This window comes from Bradysia coprophila (genome assembly GCF_014529535.1).
Source record: "Bradysia coprophila strain Holo2 chromosome X unlocalized genomic scaffold, BU_Bcop_v1 contig_173, whole genome shotgun sequence".
Classification (NCBI taxonomy): Eukaryota; Metazoa; Arthropoda; class Insecta; order Diptera; family Sciaridae; genus Bradysia; species Bradysia coprophila.
In genome coordinates, this window is record NW_023503302.1 from 780,662 (window position 1) to 793,430 (window position 12,769).

The 12,769-nt window shown below is 37.1% G+C and overlaps 1 protein-coding gene across 2 annotated transcripts; it reads right to left on the reverse strand.

Moving 5' to 3' along the window:
• Positions 1-201: 201 nt before the first annotated feature.
• On the reverse strand, positions 202-9,311 carry LOC119068035. Of its 2 annotated transcripts, XM_037171399.1 has the most exons (8): positions 9,120-9,305; positions 5,217-5,410; positions 5,026-5,144; positions 4,845-4,958; positions 3,026-3,282; positions 1,625-2,959; positions 1,184-1,422; positions 221-1,101 (listed from the first exon to the last, which is right to left on the reverse strand). In XM_037171399.1, the coding sequence occupies exons 2-8, from the start codon at positions 5,376-5,378 to the stop codon at positions 643-645; spliced, it is 2,685 nt and encodes an 894-aa protein (XP_037027294.1). In that variant the 5' UTR covers positions 5,379-5,410; positions 9,120-9,305; the 3' UTR covers positions 221-642. The 2 variants fall into 2 exon arrangements, with proteins under 2 accessions (XP_037027293.1, XP_037027294.1); XM_037171398.1 differs by having other exon boundaries at positions 202-1,101; positions 1,625-3,282; positions 9,120-9,311.
• Positions 9,312-12,769: the final 3,458 nt, after the last annotated feature.

Genomic DNA, 12,769 nt, shown 5'->3' on the forward strand with positions numbered 1-12,769 from the left:
TAAATTTACTCGAAAATATAGGTAATACCGTTTAGCGGTTTTTTAAAAAACTGACTGTAATTGCATTCACTAAAAATGGACTAAAATGATGCGTAGAGAAACCAGGTTCTGGTTACCAGAGAGGAAAAAATGCATTCGATTGTAGGTTTGTTCAATAAAGGAGATCCGATCCGAAATAAATATGTACTATTTGCTGGGGAAAAATACGTCAAAGACTCCAGTTTAATTCATGTGCCTTTTATTTTAATAACAAATTAATCGTGTTGACAAATGCATCCATTAATCACAAAAATTTTCGTAGGGGCAGGACACCCAAGTTATTTTACTTTCAAATAAAACGAATACTCTTTCAAATTTCATCGGATCGCGATCATCGTGTGACTTTGAACTTTCGGATAAATTAATCGACATGGAAATCTATGCTTAATTATCCATTGCTTGAAATGCTACACGCCGCTGGTATCTGACATTTTATCAAATGAACTGGTGAATTTTCTGCTAACAAACAAATTCATCAGACATTATGTAGTTGCTCACAATCGATCGATAACCCTGTCGATAACCGCCTTGAAAGCATGTTCGTTTTATTCGAATATTTCTAAAAATGAGTCGCGAGAGTCCCAGCTATTCGATTATCAGAACTTACTCATCCGAATCGGAATAGCTCGGAAACATATTCGTCGGCTTATTTGAATTGCGATAAAATTCAATCGAATTATGCTGATCGCGCAGTATTTCCTTCGATTTGTTGGTGCACGAATCCAACACCCTTAAGTTATAACAAATATCACGTTTAGATACATCAGCCGATAAATCAGCAGCCAATTTTTTCACAACACTGTTTAGTTCGCTAGAATTGCGTTTGTACGCCATCGTTGGCGACACTTCAATCAGTTCACCATAGTCGAGCACCTGCCAGTCACCATTTTCCATACTCCATGTGAACAATGTTCGACTTTCGAAATGCTTCCGGTGAAAGACGCAGTCCAAGTTCTGATTGCTGGTACAATTGATACATTCCTTCGTATTGGTTGATATTAGATCACGAGCGGTGAAATGAACAATTATTATCGACGTTAGACTGGAACTTAGTGAGCACACCTGAGACGGTTTTTTTTTCAAATTATTACAAAACATGAATCAATCGAACAATCCAAAAGGCTCTGCAACAATATCAACTTACATTGATAGGCTCGAACGCCCAATCGTAAAAGAATCCGTACTGTTTGTTGTTCAACGAACAGAGATAGTTGGTGATATGGTAAGTTAATGCCTCCAAATCAAATGTATGCTGGGTAATAACAACCACCGGACATTTCAGCGTTTGATACGAAGATTTGGAGATCATTTGCATGTCACAGTAGCACGCTCCGTGTACTTCAACCGGTAAAGTTGCGTGGTAACCAGGTGAAATGCAGTCATCTGGAAAAATAGACACGCAAAATTCAGTTTTAACGGCAATTCATCTTCTTCTTTTGCTAACTAAGTGCAATAGAAGGAAGGACAATAAAGGCCGTTTGACAAAGACGGTTCATACAACGCCTGAAGGCGATAGGAAAACATCTGTTGACCCTCCACCAATTTAGTTGGTAAAAATGTACTTTCTAAAGAAAATTGGTCCTACCTTCTTCGCTTGTTATCACCGACGTTGCGTCATCCACTTCCACAAATCGACGAACCAGCTTCTTCGAGCACGACGGCTTCTCAGATTCCAATTTATCCACATTGCCGCTAATGAAACCATAATTCGTTACATCAACATTTGTCTGCTTAACACCGTTCATCGGCTGAATTGTTTTCAGTACTTCGAATTCATCCGATCGGGGCGACAGCAGTTGCAACGGTGAATCCATCTGATCGAAATAGGTTCGTCGACCGAGAAGTCTCGGCGATGAAAATGATTTAGTGTATGTGGGCGATCTCCCGTAAAGACTAGATGCTCGTACTGGCGGTGACATTATATGGCGATTGCTGACTGGTGAGCCACATGGCGACCGAAAACCGCACGATGGCGACGCGCGATGAGTATGAACGATATCGAAATTGGTGTGCGACGGACTGATGAATCCGGTATTTTGTGAATTTGGTGATGAATATGGATTCGATCGGAAAGTCATCTGACGGTTTGACCGAAGTTTTGCAAATGGAATTATATTCTCGGAATTATCTTCGGAGAATTCATATTTTTTGTCCGCTAAGCGACGCTTCCGGAACGTACTGATTTTCTCACATTTTTCATTGTCTTCGGAAAATTCATACGCCTTTGCTGCCTTGTCCATGGCTTTGTTAGTCGTTGCCGTTGCTGTGGACGAGCCTTGTAAGTCGACCGTTGTGATACCATTCCTAGTCGGATTTAGGGTTTTCGTGTAGATCGGATTGTTGCGATGGTTTAACAATCGAACTCGATTGCCAGTGGTTTTCGAAGATGTTGCTGGGTCCGCGGTCGAATTTCCACTGCAAGTGATAACTAACTCTTCGAAAAATTTATTCGGAACCTTGGGTGATTTTTCCACATGTTTCCCCTGCGTCGGATAGTCCGTTTCACATTCGGCGAAATCGGCTATTATCCTAGCCACAATGTTTTCCGTTTGTTTCGGTTCGACTGGTTTGTTCTTAGCTGATGGAAGTGCATTCGATTTTTCGGGAAGAATCGTCGATAACTTTTCGTCGGCATCTACAGAAACTGCTGGCATCCCTTCATCGGATCCATGGTCGTCTCGATTTCCATCCAGCCGATTGATATACGCTATGTCGAGACTGTTTGAACACATTTTTATCGGTTTGTTCAGCTCCAATTCGATGTTTAGCATGTGAATTAACCCATTGGTAATCAAAACGATTCGCATCGGACAATTTAAGTTGATTTTAGGATCGAAAATCGGATCGGATTCGCAACGTGAGTACTTGGAGTGAACTGTTAGATTACACTTGATGCATAATTCCGAGTATATCTGGCGACCTGCAACACAATAATAAGAATGAGTCTTGATGCGGCATTTCAATGTCCTATCAGCGATGCACTTACCTTCCAACGGTTCTGAATTGAGCTCCTCGTGAATTTTCTTGCAATCTAAGCAGCCTAATTTAGGAACTGATACTACACTGATGTAGGAGTCCTCGTTATCGCATTCTCCAGCACCATGTACGATTAATATTCGCGGATTTGACATCCACTGGGATATGGATACGACTTTTAAATTATCCACCCCATGATCATCGAATATACAAACATTGAAGTATTTCGATAGCAAATTGTGTGGGCGATATATCCAGAAGAATAATCTGAAATGAAAAAGAATATGAACAACTGTGAGTGCATATAATGCGTACATAAATGAATGGACATATCTGTACAAAATCTCCACAAATAATTTGAAATTAATTTCGGACTGAAATTTCATTTTCCGTGTAAATAATTTACGGGACAAAAGTTTAAGTGTCAGTAAATCGTCACACAAAGAAGTGTACAAAATAATTGGTGAAATACATCCGTACGTGACTCCAGATACAATCCAGAGAGTCCAACTCTGTGCAACGAATACGTTTACTCTTTCAAAAAACAACCGAAGCAATCATAGTTCGCGAGTTTTGTCCAGTCAAGTCGAAGGAAAACTTACAGATTGGTAAGAGTTTTTCCATTGGAATTAGGTCAAATTCACTCAAAATTGACTCACGGATTTTGATGCAAGATCAAGAATAAATCGTTGATCAGGTTTAACCGTATTGAAAATTTAAACTTAAAAACGTGCACCGCTGTAGCGCCGAGATATACATGATTCTCTTGTTGACTTTTCCACAAGGCTATTGAATTGATTTTGCATTACCTGAAATGTACCTGTTCCGAACCAACATAATTGGAATGATGTCTTAGTGTTTCATTGTTTTTGAAAGATTCAATCCATTGTTGGAACATGGAAATCTCTTAGCATTTTCCTCAGACATTATTGATTTTTCAAGACTCGGTTTAGAAATGTAGACAGACGTAGAGTTTTTCTCAATTTTTGTTGAGGGGTCACCGACTAGTTTTCGAAGTAGCAAATTTTTGCGATTTTTTTGGATTTATGGTTTAGTCGAAGCCTAAAATGTCGGACACGAGGAAATAAGAAAATCTTTCATATCCGAGTAAATTCCTATAAATCTCAATTAATCTTATAAATCTTGCAAAGTGCGGGACCCCTCGATTTTTGTTTTAAATTTGTAAGCGAATGAGTCAGTTGACTTTAATAAACCGAAGAACATTCACGATATTTTTAGTCCGATCGTTTGTAGCCCAATAATTCGTAGAATGACCAAATGGGCCAGATAAATTGAAATTGTGGATGTTTGAGCAGCTCAATGGCAGCTATTATCGTAAGTCAGAGTCTGTTATACAGACATTTTGGTCAATGTGTTCTCTAATAGGGCTAAGGCAAAGGACATTGATGTTTGTCTTACTCGCGAACATATACACAGTGTCAAGAGAGTGTCTCGAGTTTCTGAAACTGTTCCACCATTTTTACCTTCTTTGTGACGTTTGCTTGAAGACATTCATGATAGACTTCAAAACTGTCGACTGTGAATTTTAGTGTACAGGGGAACGATTCTAATATTTTCGTAACTCCAAATATTCGAAACCTGACAGTAACGTGTGTATAAAATCCCATAAGAACTGTCAAATTACGAATTCTTAAAGTTACGAACGCTACGAGAATCTAGGCCCAGGTCCTATTTTTGGAAAATTCGCTAAAATTTCCAAAATATTTGCCAACACATTTTTTTCGTAAATTTAAGCAAATCAATTTTGCAAAAACAGAAAGTGGTTTCATAAACAGTAAAAAAATTGATAAAAGAAAGGTTTTACTCACTCATATTTGTAGGTTTCAAAAAAGTTGTAAGTGTTAACCGATTGTTCAGCATCAAATGTAACCTTATAACTAAGTAAGAATTGCCCACAAGCCGTTAGTCCCATGAAAACATGTCTGTAATAACAAATTGATTATTATGCATGTGAAGTCCAACCATCAACTGCATACACCACACACATACCCTTTTAAATAGCAATAAGGAACAATGTCTTTCAGACGAAAACTTAGTCTATTTGGCACCGTGCTATAGGCTTGCTGTTTCGATTTAATTCGTTGATGATTCGAAAAGACCCCTGTTTGCTGCATACAGAAAGTTTTGAGGGAAAAAAATATTTTTAATTTTAGGAATTCACAGTCGATCCGTCCAATTACCTCTCTGTTCACCAATTTATAAACGACGTTCTGTATTTTATCGGTACTTTCTTCATCTTTGTCAGTTTTGTTCGTAGTGTTTCCACGATTGGCAGTTTCGTCGGAACAGGAAGATGACATGTCTTCGTCTGACGAAGAAAAGTCGTACGATATTCGCTCCATTATCAGTCTTATGTAAGCAGCTTTTTCTAAACCTGAAAGAGATGTTCAATTTTTGGATTTTTTTTTTCTTCCGATACATTCTCTATTATATTTCTCAAAAGGAAGAAGTTAAAGACATACTCGTGTTTATATTTTAGCAGAGGTAAAAGTAGCTAAAAGTAGTGATGTTGATGATTTTGCCTATTAGTGTACGCTGAAATTATTTCTATTTGTCCGTGTGACAATCAACTATCCAGGTATGTTTTTGTAGAAGTGACATCAATATTATTAATCGGATTAGCTAATGATATCACTGTAACCCGCTCGGTAATCGATATCCGTTTCAATCCACATTTTTCCTACAGGGAGCCCACTCAAAATTCGGCCTCCTTTTAAGGAATAAAGGAGGATATTTTGATAATTTAAGGAGCATTTCAGGAGTTTTAAAATGTGAGATTTTGGATTAAATTCTTTGGAAAATATTTTCCGAATTTTTCACAAAAAATTTTTATCGAAGATTTTTCCAAAAAAATGTTTAGAGGGTTGAAATTTCTCGAGGTACACAAAATGTACATGGTCGTGTGGGGTATCATTTTAAAGGTAATTTTATGTGCTTTTGGGCCAAATAGGGTCCTTAAGTGGTTTGGATGCATATACGATGAAATATGCACACTTAAACATTTCAACTTCTATTACATCATAGATGCATCCAAAACACATAAGACCCTATTTTGCCCAAAAGTACATAAAATTACCTTTCAAATGACACCCCACACGACCATGTACGTTTTGTGTACCTCGAGAAATTTCAGTAAGAACAGTGTAAATCTTCAGTTGAAAACTTTAACTGCACATATTTCAGTGTGGACGAATTTTAAAACCAATAAGTTCCTATTCGGCTCAATAGTACGTGTGATTACCTTTCTAATGACACCCCACACGACCTGGTACGGTTCGTGCAACTGGAGAAATTTTTGTAAGAAAAGTGCAAGTTTTCGGTTTTTGATGACCTTTCACCGGCCACGCAAACTTCAAAGAATTTTTTTAAAATTGGTTTTGGTTTTTAGGGTCGAATACCTGTCTAGACACATATAAACAGTCAAAGGCAGTCAATTTTCAGCATAAATTTGCTTCAGCTGTTTTTCAGCTGATCCACACATACAATCAAAACTGGTTTTCCTTGTTCATACGGTTGAAGCTGCTACACGCACGCGCATGATAGTGGTAAAACCGTATAAAGACGTATAAACGGTTGTGATTGTTTGTATGGATCAGCTGAAAAACAGCTGAAGCTAATTTATGCTGAAAATTGACTGCCTTTGACTGTACTTGTAATGCCTGCATTTAAAATCATCTGTGCCTTGGCCACTGATGATTTATCTAATTTAAGTTCGCTAACTACAGCTAACGAAGTGTTATTACCATCATCAATTAACTTTTCGGCGACTTTTAACTTCAGCTTCGATGCTTTCAATTTTGGTCTCTTTCTTATGCTTTTCGTTTTTGTCTGACTCGTTTTGTTTCGATTTTGCTAATAACGCCTTTCGCTCTTTTTCTACATCTACATGTAAAAAATATTTTTGACGGGCCGACGAGCAGAGGTCTAACAATTTTCGAATAATTGGAAAATCATCCACTTTATCGTAGAGATACAAAGTATTCTAACTATCCGAATAGCGGCAATCGTTTCTTCTAAGAGCTGCTCCTTGAAATTTGGGGAAACACAAATTTATTTACGCTGAATCCTCGCTCAGGATCAGCATTCCTATGATTGAGGAATAAATACTAATACGCATTGGCTAACTTAACCAGATGGCAAAACTTTTCTCAAACACGATACACACCAGACGAAAGTTAACAATTGATTGACAATAAATGATTTTGTTGCCAACAGCATCAACACCATCGATGAAAAAACCAATTGAAGCAATAGGGTTTTACAAGTACCTTTTAGCACTATCGTTCTCATTTGTTGAATTATTTAGGTTTCACGAGCTTTTTTGGTGAAGTAAGCGAGGTAAGTAAGCGGTTTTGAATATATATGGTTCCACAGTCAGAATTAAAATGTTAGATGTTTTAACTAAAGTGGAACTAAAAATAGGGAGTTTGAGGAGATTAAGGAGGTTTCAGGAAGATTTTTAAAAATCAAGGAGATTTAAGGAATCAAGGAGGAGTGGGGCTCCCTGATCCTATGACTTCACATTTCTGATACCGATGCGTTTCCTTCAAAATCCACAAAAATGTTAATTTTGAAGAGTTCAAAATTCGAATTTTCAGTGGTGGATAAAAGTTGCGTTGGTAAAAGTTGAGCTGCATAAACTCAGTTATTGAATGAACAGTCTGATGAGAAAATGTTTATGATTTTCAAAGTCAAATTAAACAAAATCGGCTCTGAAAGCCTTAATCTAGCGCTAAAAACTCTAATACGCCATTGCGAATTTCTGTAAATTTTTAGTTGCACTACACAGGATGTTCAACCAGTAGAGAGCGTGTAATTATCTAGTGGAAATCCCCATTTTGACTCCTAAAGTTTAGGACCTAATCGACAACAGTCCAGATAATATACTACCCGACACAAACTCTCGCATGTCGGACCTAAACTGGGAAGATTAGCACTTCGGTGCCAGTGGAGATGTGAGCTCTTTGAGCCATCCACACAAATTTCTTTTAATTCTCCGACATTTAGCAATTATAACATGTTGATTTCTGGGAAACCAGAATCGGAAGAGAAACTTAAAAACTATGTTTTCTTTAAAACAGGGCAAAAATATTTTCCCGCATTTTGTCGAATTTTCTGGAAAAACGTTTCGCAAAAACTCATGAAAATTTGAGAAATTCGTGAAAGATTGAGAAAATTCAGGAAAGTATTTTCGCGGCGAATATAGGCACTGCTATAAAACATCTGTGAATTCATCTTGTTCTTTCTTACCCCATCAATTGGATCATTTTATTATTTAAGAAGTTTTGACTGTCAAGCATAGATAGAATGTTTGGTTCGACTTTTGTTTCCGAAAAATTTGTTAAAATGAAGTCAGACTCGGTGATGTTTATCATTGATCTGGGTGTTTGAATTTTTGTAAATCTTTCAGCTGAGATGTTTCATTCGTCAATTGGCTGCTTGATTTCGCTACGTAGCGATGACGCTTCTAAACGCTCAAATGTTATCCATTAATTATAAAGAAGTTTGCTGTGTCAAGCACGATAGGATGTGATTACAAATGTTGTTTTTCCTCGTTCACAATTTCAATAAAGTTTTTAACCAATTGATTCCCTTACTGGAAAAAGGCAATAAATATTATCTACAAAACGATCTGAAGACTTAGTGATACATGGCGTTGATCGGAATAGAATAATCGAGTAATTAAAGTACATTAAAAGCAGTTCCAATTGAGCCAATTGTAGCGCTTGAAGTGTCATAGCCTTGAGACCTATCAGAAACTTGTTTTTGATTTTTAGCTAATAGATATCGTTTTCTCTCTGGTAATTGATTACCCGGACACAATATTGAAGGCACCTCTTCATTTATAGCAATACAGACGACAGAACATTCAGTAAATCTATATTGCTTCCGAATCGTAGTTTGAACGTGAGAACCCACTTATGACAGTATTTGACGAATAATATTAACTTCAAACTAATGACAAAAAAGATGAAATCTTTGCAAGAAAAACTTTTCGTCTCATATGGCAGCCATCATAAAAATACACACAACGAAAATCGGGAATAGCTATCCGTTTTCAGTAGAATTGAAAAATTACTTACAACGTGCCAATGGTTGTTCCACAGTTTCTAGTCCATCAAAGATGCAGCTAAGCCGGCAATGGAATTACGGTTCATGTTGAAGCAATATTGAGATGAAAATTTATTAAAAAAAAATTATTCGTTTGTTTTGTAGTGGTGTTATATATTTCGACGTTGTTGTTGTCGTTTTGTCGAATCTGTCAAAAGGAATGAACCGAAATTCAAACAGAAACCAATGAAGTTGAAACCACCGGTGGATTGACCATTTCATTGTAGATAGATTTTTATTATATTAGTCAGCCCTTGCGATCGAAATCTACAGACCACTTACGAAATGAAAGGTCACATTTTCTTTGAATTAAACCAATCTTTCATGAAAATAGTAATTAAAAAGGACATCTAGACATACAAAATCGTTTGTCTGAATTCATTGATCCTCTGCAATTGTTAGAAAGAGATGGAAGACATTTTCGAAATAAATTCACTGTTTCAAAATGAACTTTTGTATTTGATATGCCGTCGAGTCCATGACATTAATATTTAAATGACCCGGGAGTTGATTTTAAATTGAAAGTGGAAGAAAATGAGGAATTTTTTCTCTAAATCACTGCAAATATTCGTAACTCACAGTAAAATTACTAAAGAAGTCTTTAAGTCGCCCCGGGTAAAAAAAAAGTGAATGTGAGCCCCTTTTTGAGACCGTTTTTTTTGTATGGAGGTGAGACGTCTCTTTTCGAACCTTTGAGACTGGTTTCTTCTCATATGCTGATGAATTGATGATGATGATGATTGCGAAACCGATGAGAAGTCTCGTTTTAAATGTTTTAATAGACTGTATGAGACTGACTGAGTGGTCTCTTCTTCTGTATTTTACGAGACTGACCGAGTGGTCTCTTCTCCTGTATTTTACGAGACCGACCGAGTGGTCTTTTCTTCTGTATTTTACGAGACTGACCGAGTGGTCTCTACTCCTGTATTTTACGAGACCGACCGAGTGGTCTCTTCTTCTGTATTTTACGAGACCGACCGAGTGGTCTCTTCTTCTGTATTTTACGAGACTGACCGAGTGGTCTCTTCATTTGTATTTTACGAGACCGACTGAGTGGTCTCTTCTTCTGTATTTGCGAGACTGACCGAGTGGTCTCTTTTTTAAATAGTTTGCGAGACCGACTGAGTGGTCTCTTCTTCTGTATTTTGCGAGACCGACCGAGTGGTCTCTCTTCTGTATTTTACGAGACTGACCGAGTGGTCTCTTTTTTAAATAATTTGCGAGACCGACTGAGTGGTCTCTTTTCAAAAATATTTATGAGACCGACTGAGGGGTCTCTCTTTTAGATTATCAAAATATTTTTGAGACTCCTTGAGAAGTCTCTTTTGAGTTTCTTTTTCGAGATCCTTTTGAGGCCATCTGAGAACTCTCACTTTCTTTTTGACATCTTCTAATGACCATCTGAGAACTCTCATTTCTGTTTTCCAAGTGTGAGATATTTCATTGTCTTTAAGCTGTTAGTTTGTTCCTGCATTCACAGATGGCACAGTTTTTCATTTTTTCTTATAATTCGCTGAAATGATAGAAGTTTGAGTATTATTTGATTTTTTTTACCTTTTTTTTTATTTCGTGATGTTTTTCCGGTCACCACTCCAAGTACTAACCGCGACGAATGATGCTTAACTTTGGGATTCGACTGCCAGCCACCTTACGCGTGTTGCTAAATTGGATATATCTACGTGTAGGTCTTATTTCGAACCGTTGTTACAAAAACTTTGAGACCGAACGAGTGGTCTTTCTTGGATTATTTTTCGTTGGATTTTACGAGACTGGCCGAGTGGTCTCGTTTTGAATATTTTACGAGAATGTAAGAGACCGACTGAGTGGTCTTTCTTGGATTATTTTTCGTTGGACTTTACGAGACTGACCGAGTGGTCTCGTTTTGAATATTTTACGAGAATGTAAGAGACCGACTGAGTGGTCTTTCTTGGATTATTTTTCGTTGGACTTTACGAGACTGACCGAGTGGTCTCGTTTTGAATATTTTACGAGAATGTAAGAGACCGACCGAGTGGTCTTTCTTGGATTATTTTTCGTTGGACTTTACGAGACTGGCCGAGTGGTCTCGTTGTAAGAAAATATTTTTTTAGATGATGAGACCAACTGAGAGGTCTCATTTCAGAAAAATGTTTTTTTGGACTTTAGATACCGTGAGAGAAGTCTCATTGCAAGAAAATATTTTTTTAGATGATGAGACCAACTGAGATTTTTTTAGATGATGAGACCAACTGAGAGGTCTCATTTCAGAAAAATGTTTTTTTGGACTTTAGATACCGTACGAGAAGTCTCAATGCAAGAAAATATATTTTTAAATGATGAGACCAACTGAGAGGTCTCATTCCAGAAAAATGTTTTTTTTGGACTTTAGATACCATGAGAGAAGTCTCATTGCAAGAAAATATTTTTTTAGATGATGAGACCAACTGAGAGGTCTCATTTCAGAAAAATGTTTTTAAGACATAAACTTTCGTTACAATTACTTTGCAATGTAAGACGACATGTTTTTCATTTAAAAAATAAATAGAAAAAAGACGAGAAAAAACACCCTCTTAGCCTCTTCTGGAATGAGACCTCTCAGTTGGTCTCATGATTTACAAAATATATTTTCTTGCATTGAGACTTATCGGACGGTATCTAAAGTAAAAAAAAAACATTTTTCTGAAATGAGACCTCTCAGTTGGTCTCATGATTTACAAAATATATTTTCTTGCATTGAGACTTATCGGACGGTATCTAAAGTAAAAAAAAAACATTTTTCTGAAATGAGACCTCTCAGTTGGTCTCATGATTTACAAAATATATTTTCTTGCATTGAGACTTATCGGACGGTATCTAAAGTAAAAAAAAAACATTTTTCTGAAATGAGACCTCTCAGTTGGTCTCATGATTTACAAAATATATTTTCTTGCATTGAGACTTCTCGGACGGTATCTAAAGTCCAAAAAAACATTTTTCTGAAATGAGACCTCTCAGTTGGTCTCATCATCTAAAAAAATATTTTCTTACAACGAGACCACTCGGACAGTCTCGTAAAATCCAACAAAAAATAATCCAAGAAAGACTACTCGGTCGGTCTCTTACATTCTCGTAAAATATTCAAAACGGACCACTCGGCCAGTCTCGTAAAGTCCAACGAAAAATAATCCAAGAAAGACCACTCGGTCGGTCTCTAACATTCTCCTAAAATATTCAAAAAGAGACCACTCGGCCAGTCTCGTAAAATCCAACAAAAAATAATCCAAGAAAGACTACTCGGTCGGTCTCTTACATTCTCGTAAAATATTCAAAACGAGACCACTCGGCCAGTCTCGTAAAGTCCAACGAAAAATAATCCAAGAAAGACCACTCGGTCGATCTCTTACATTCTCCTAAAATATTCAAAACGAGACCACTCGGTCAGTCTCGTAAAGTCCAACGAAAAATATTCCAAGAAAGACCACTCGGTCGGTCTCTGACATTCTCGTAAAGTATTCAAAACGAGACCACTCGGGCAGTCTCGTAAAGTCCAACGAAAAATATTCCAAGAAAGACCACTCGGTCAGTCTCTAACATTCTCCTAAAATATTCAAAAAGAGACCACTCGGCCAGTCTCGTAAAATCCAACAAAAAATAATCCAAGAAA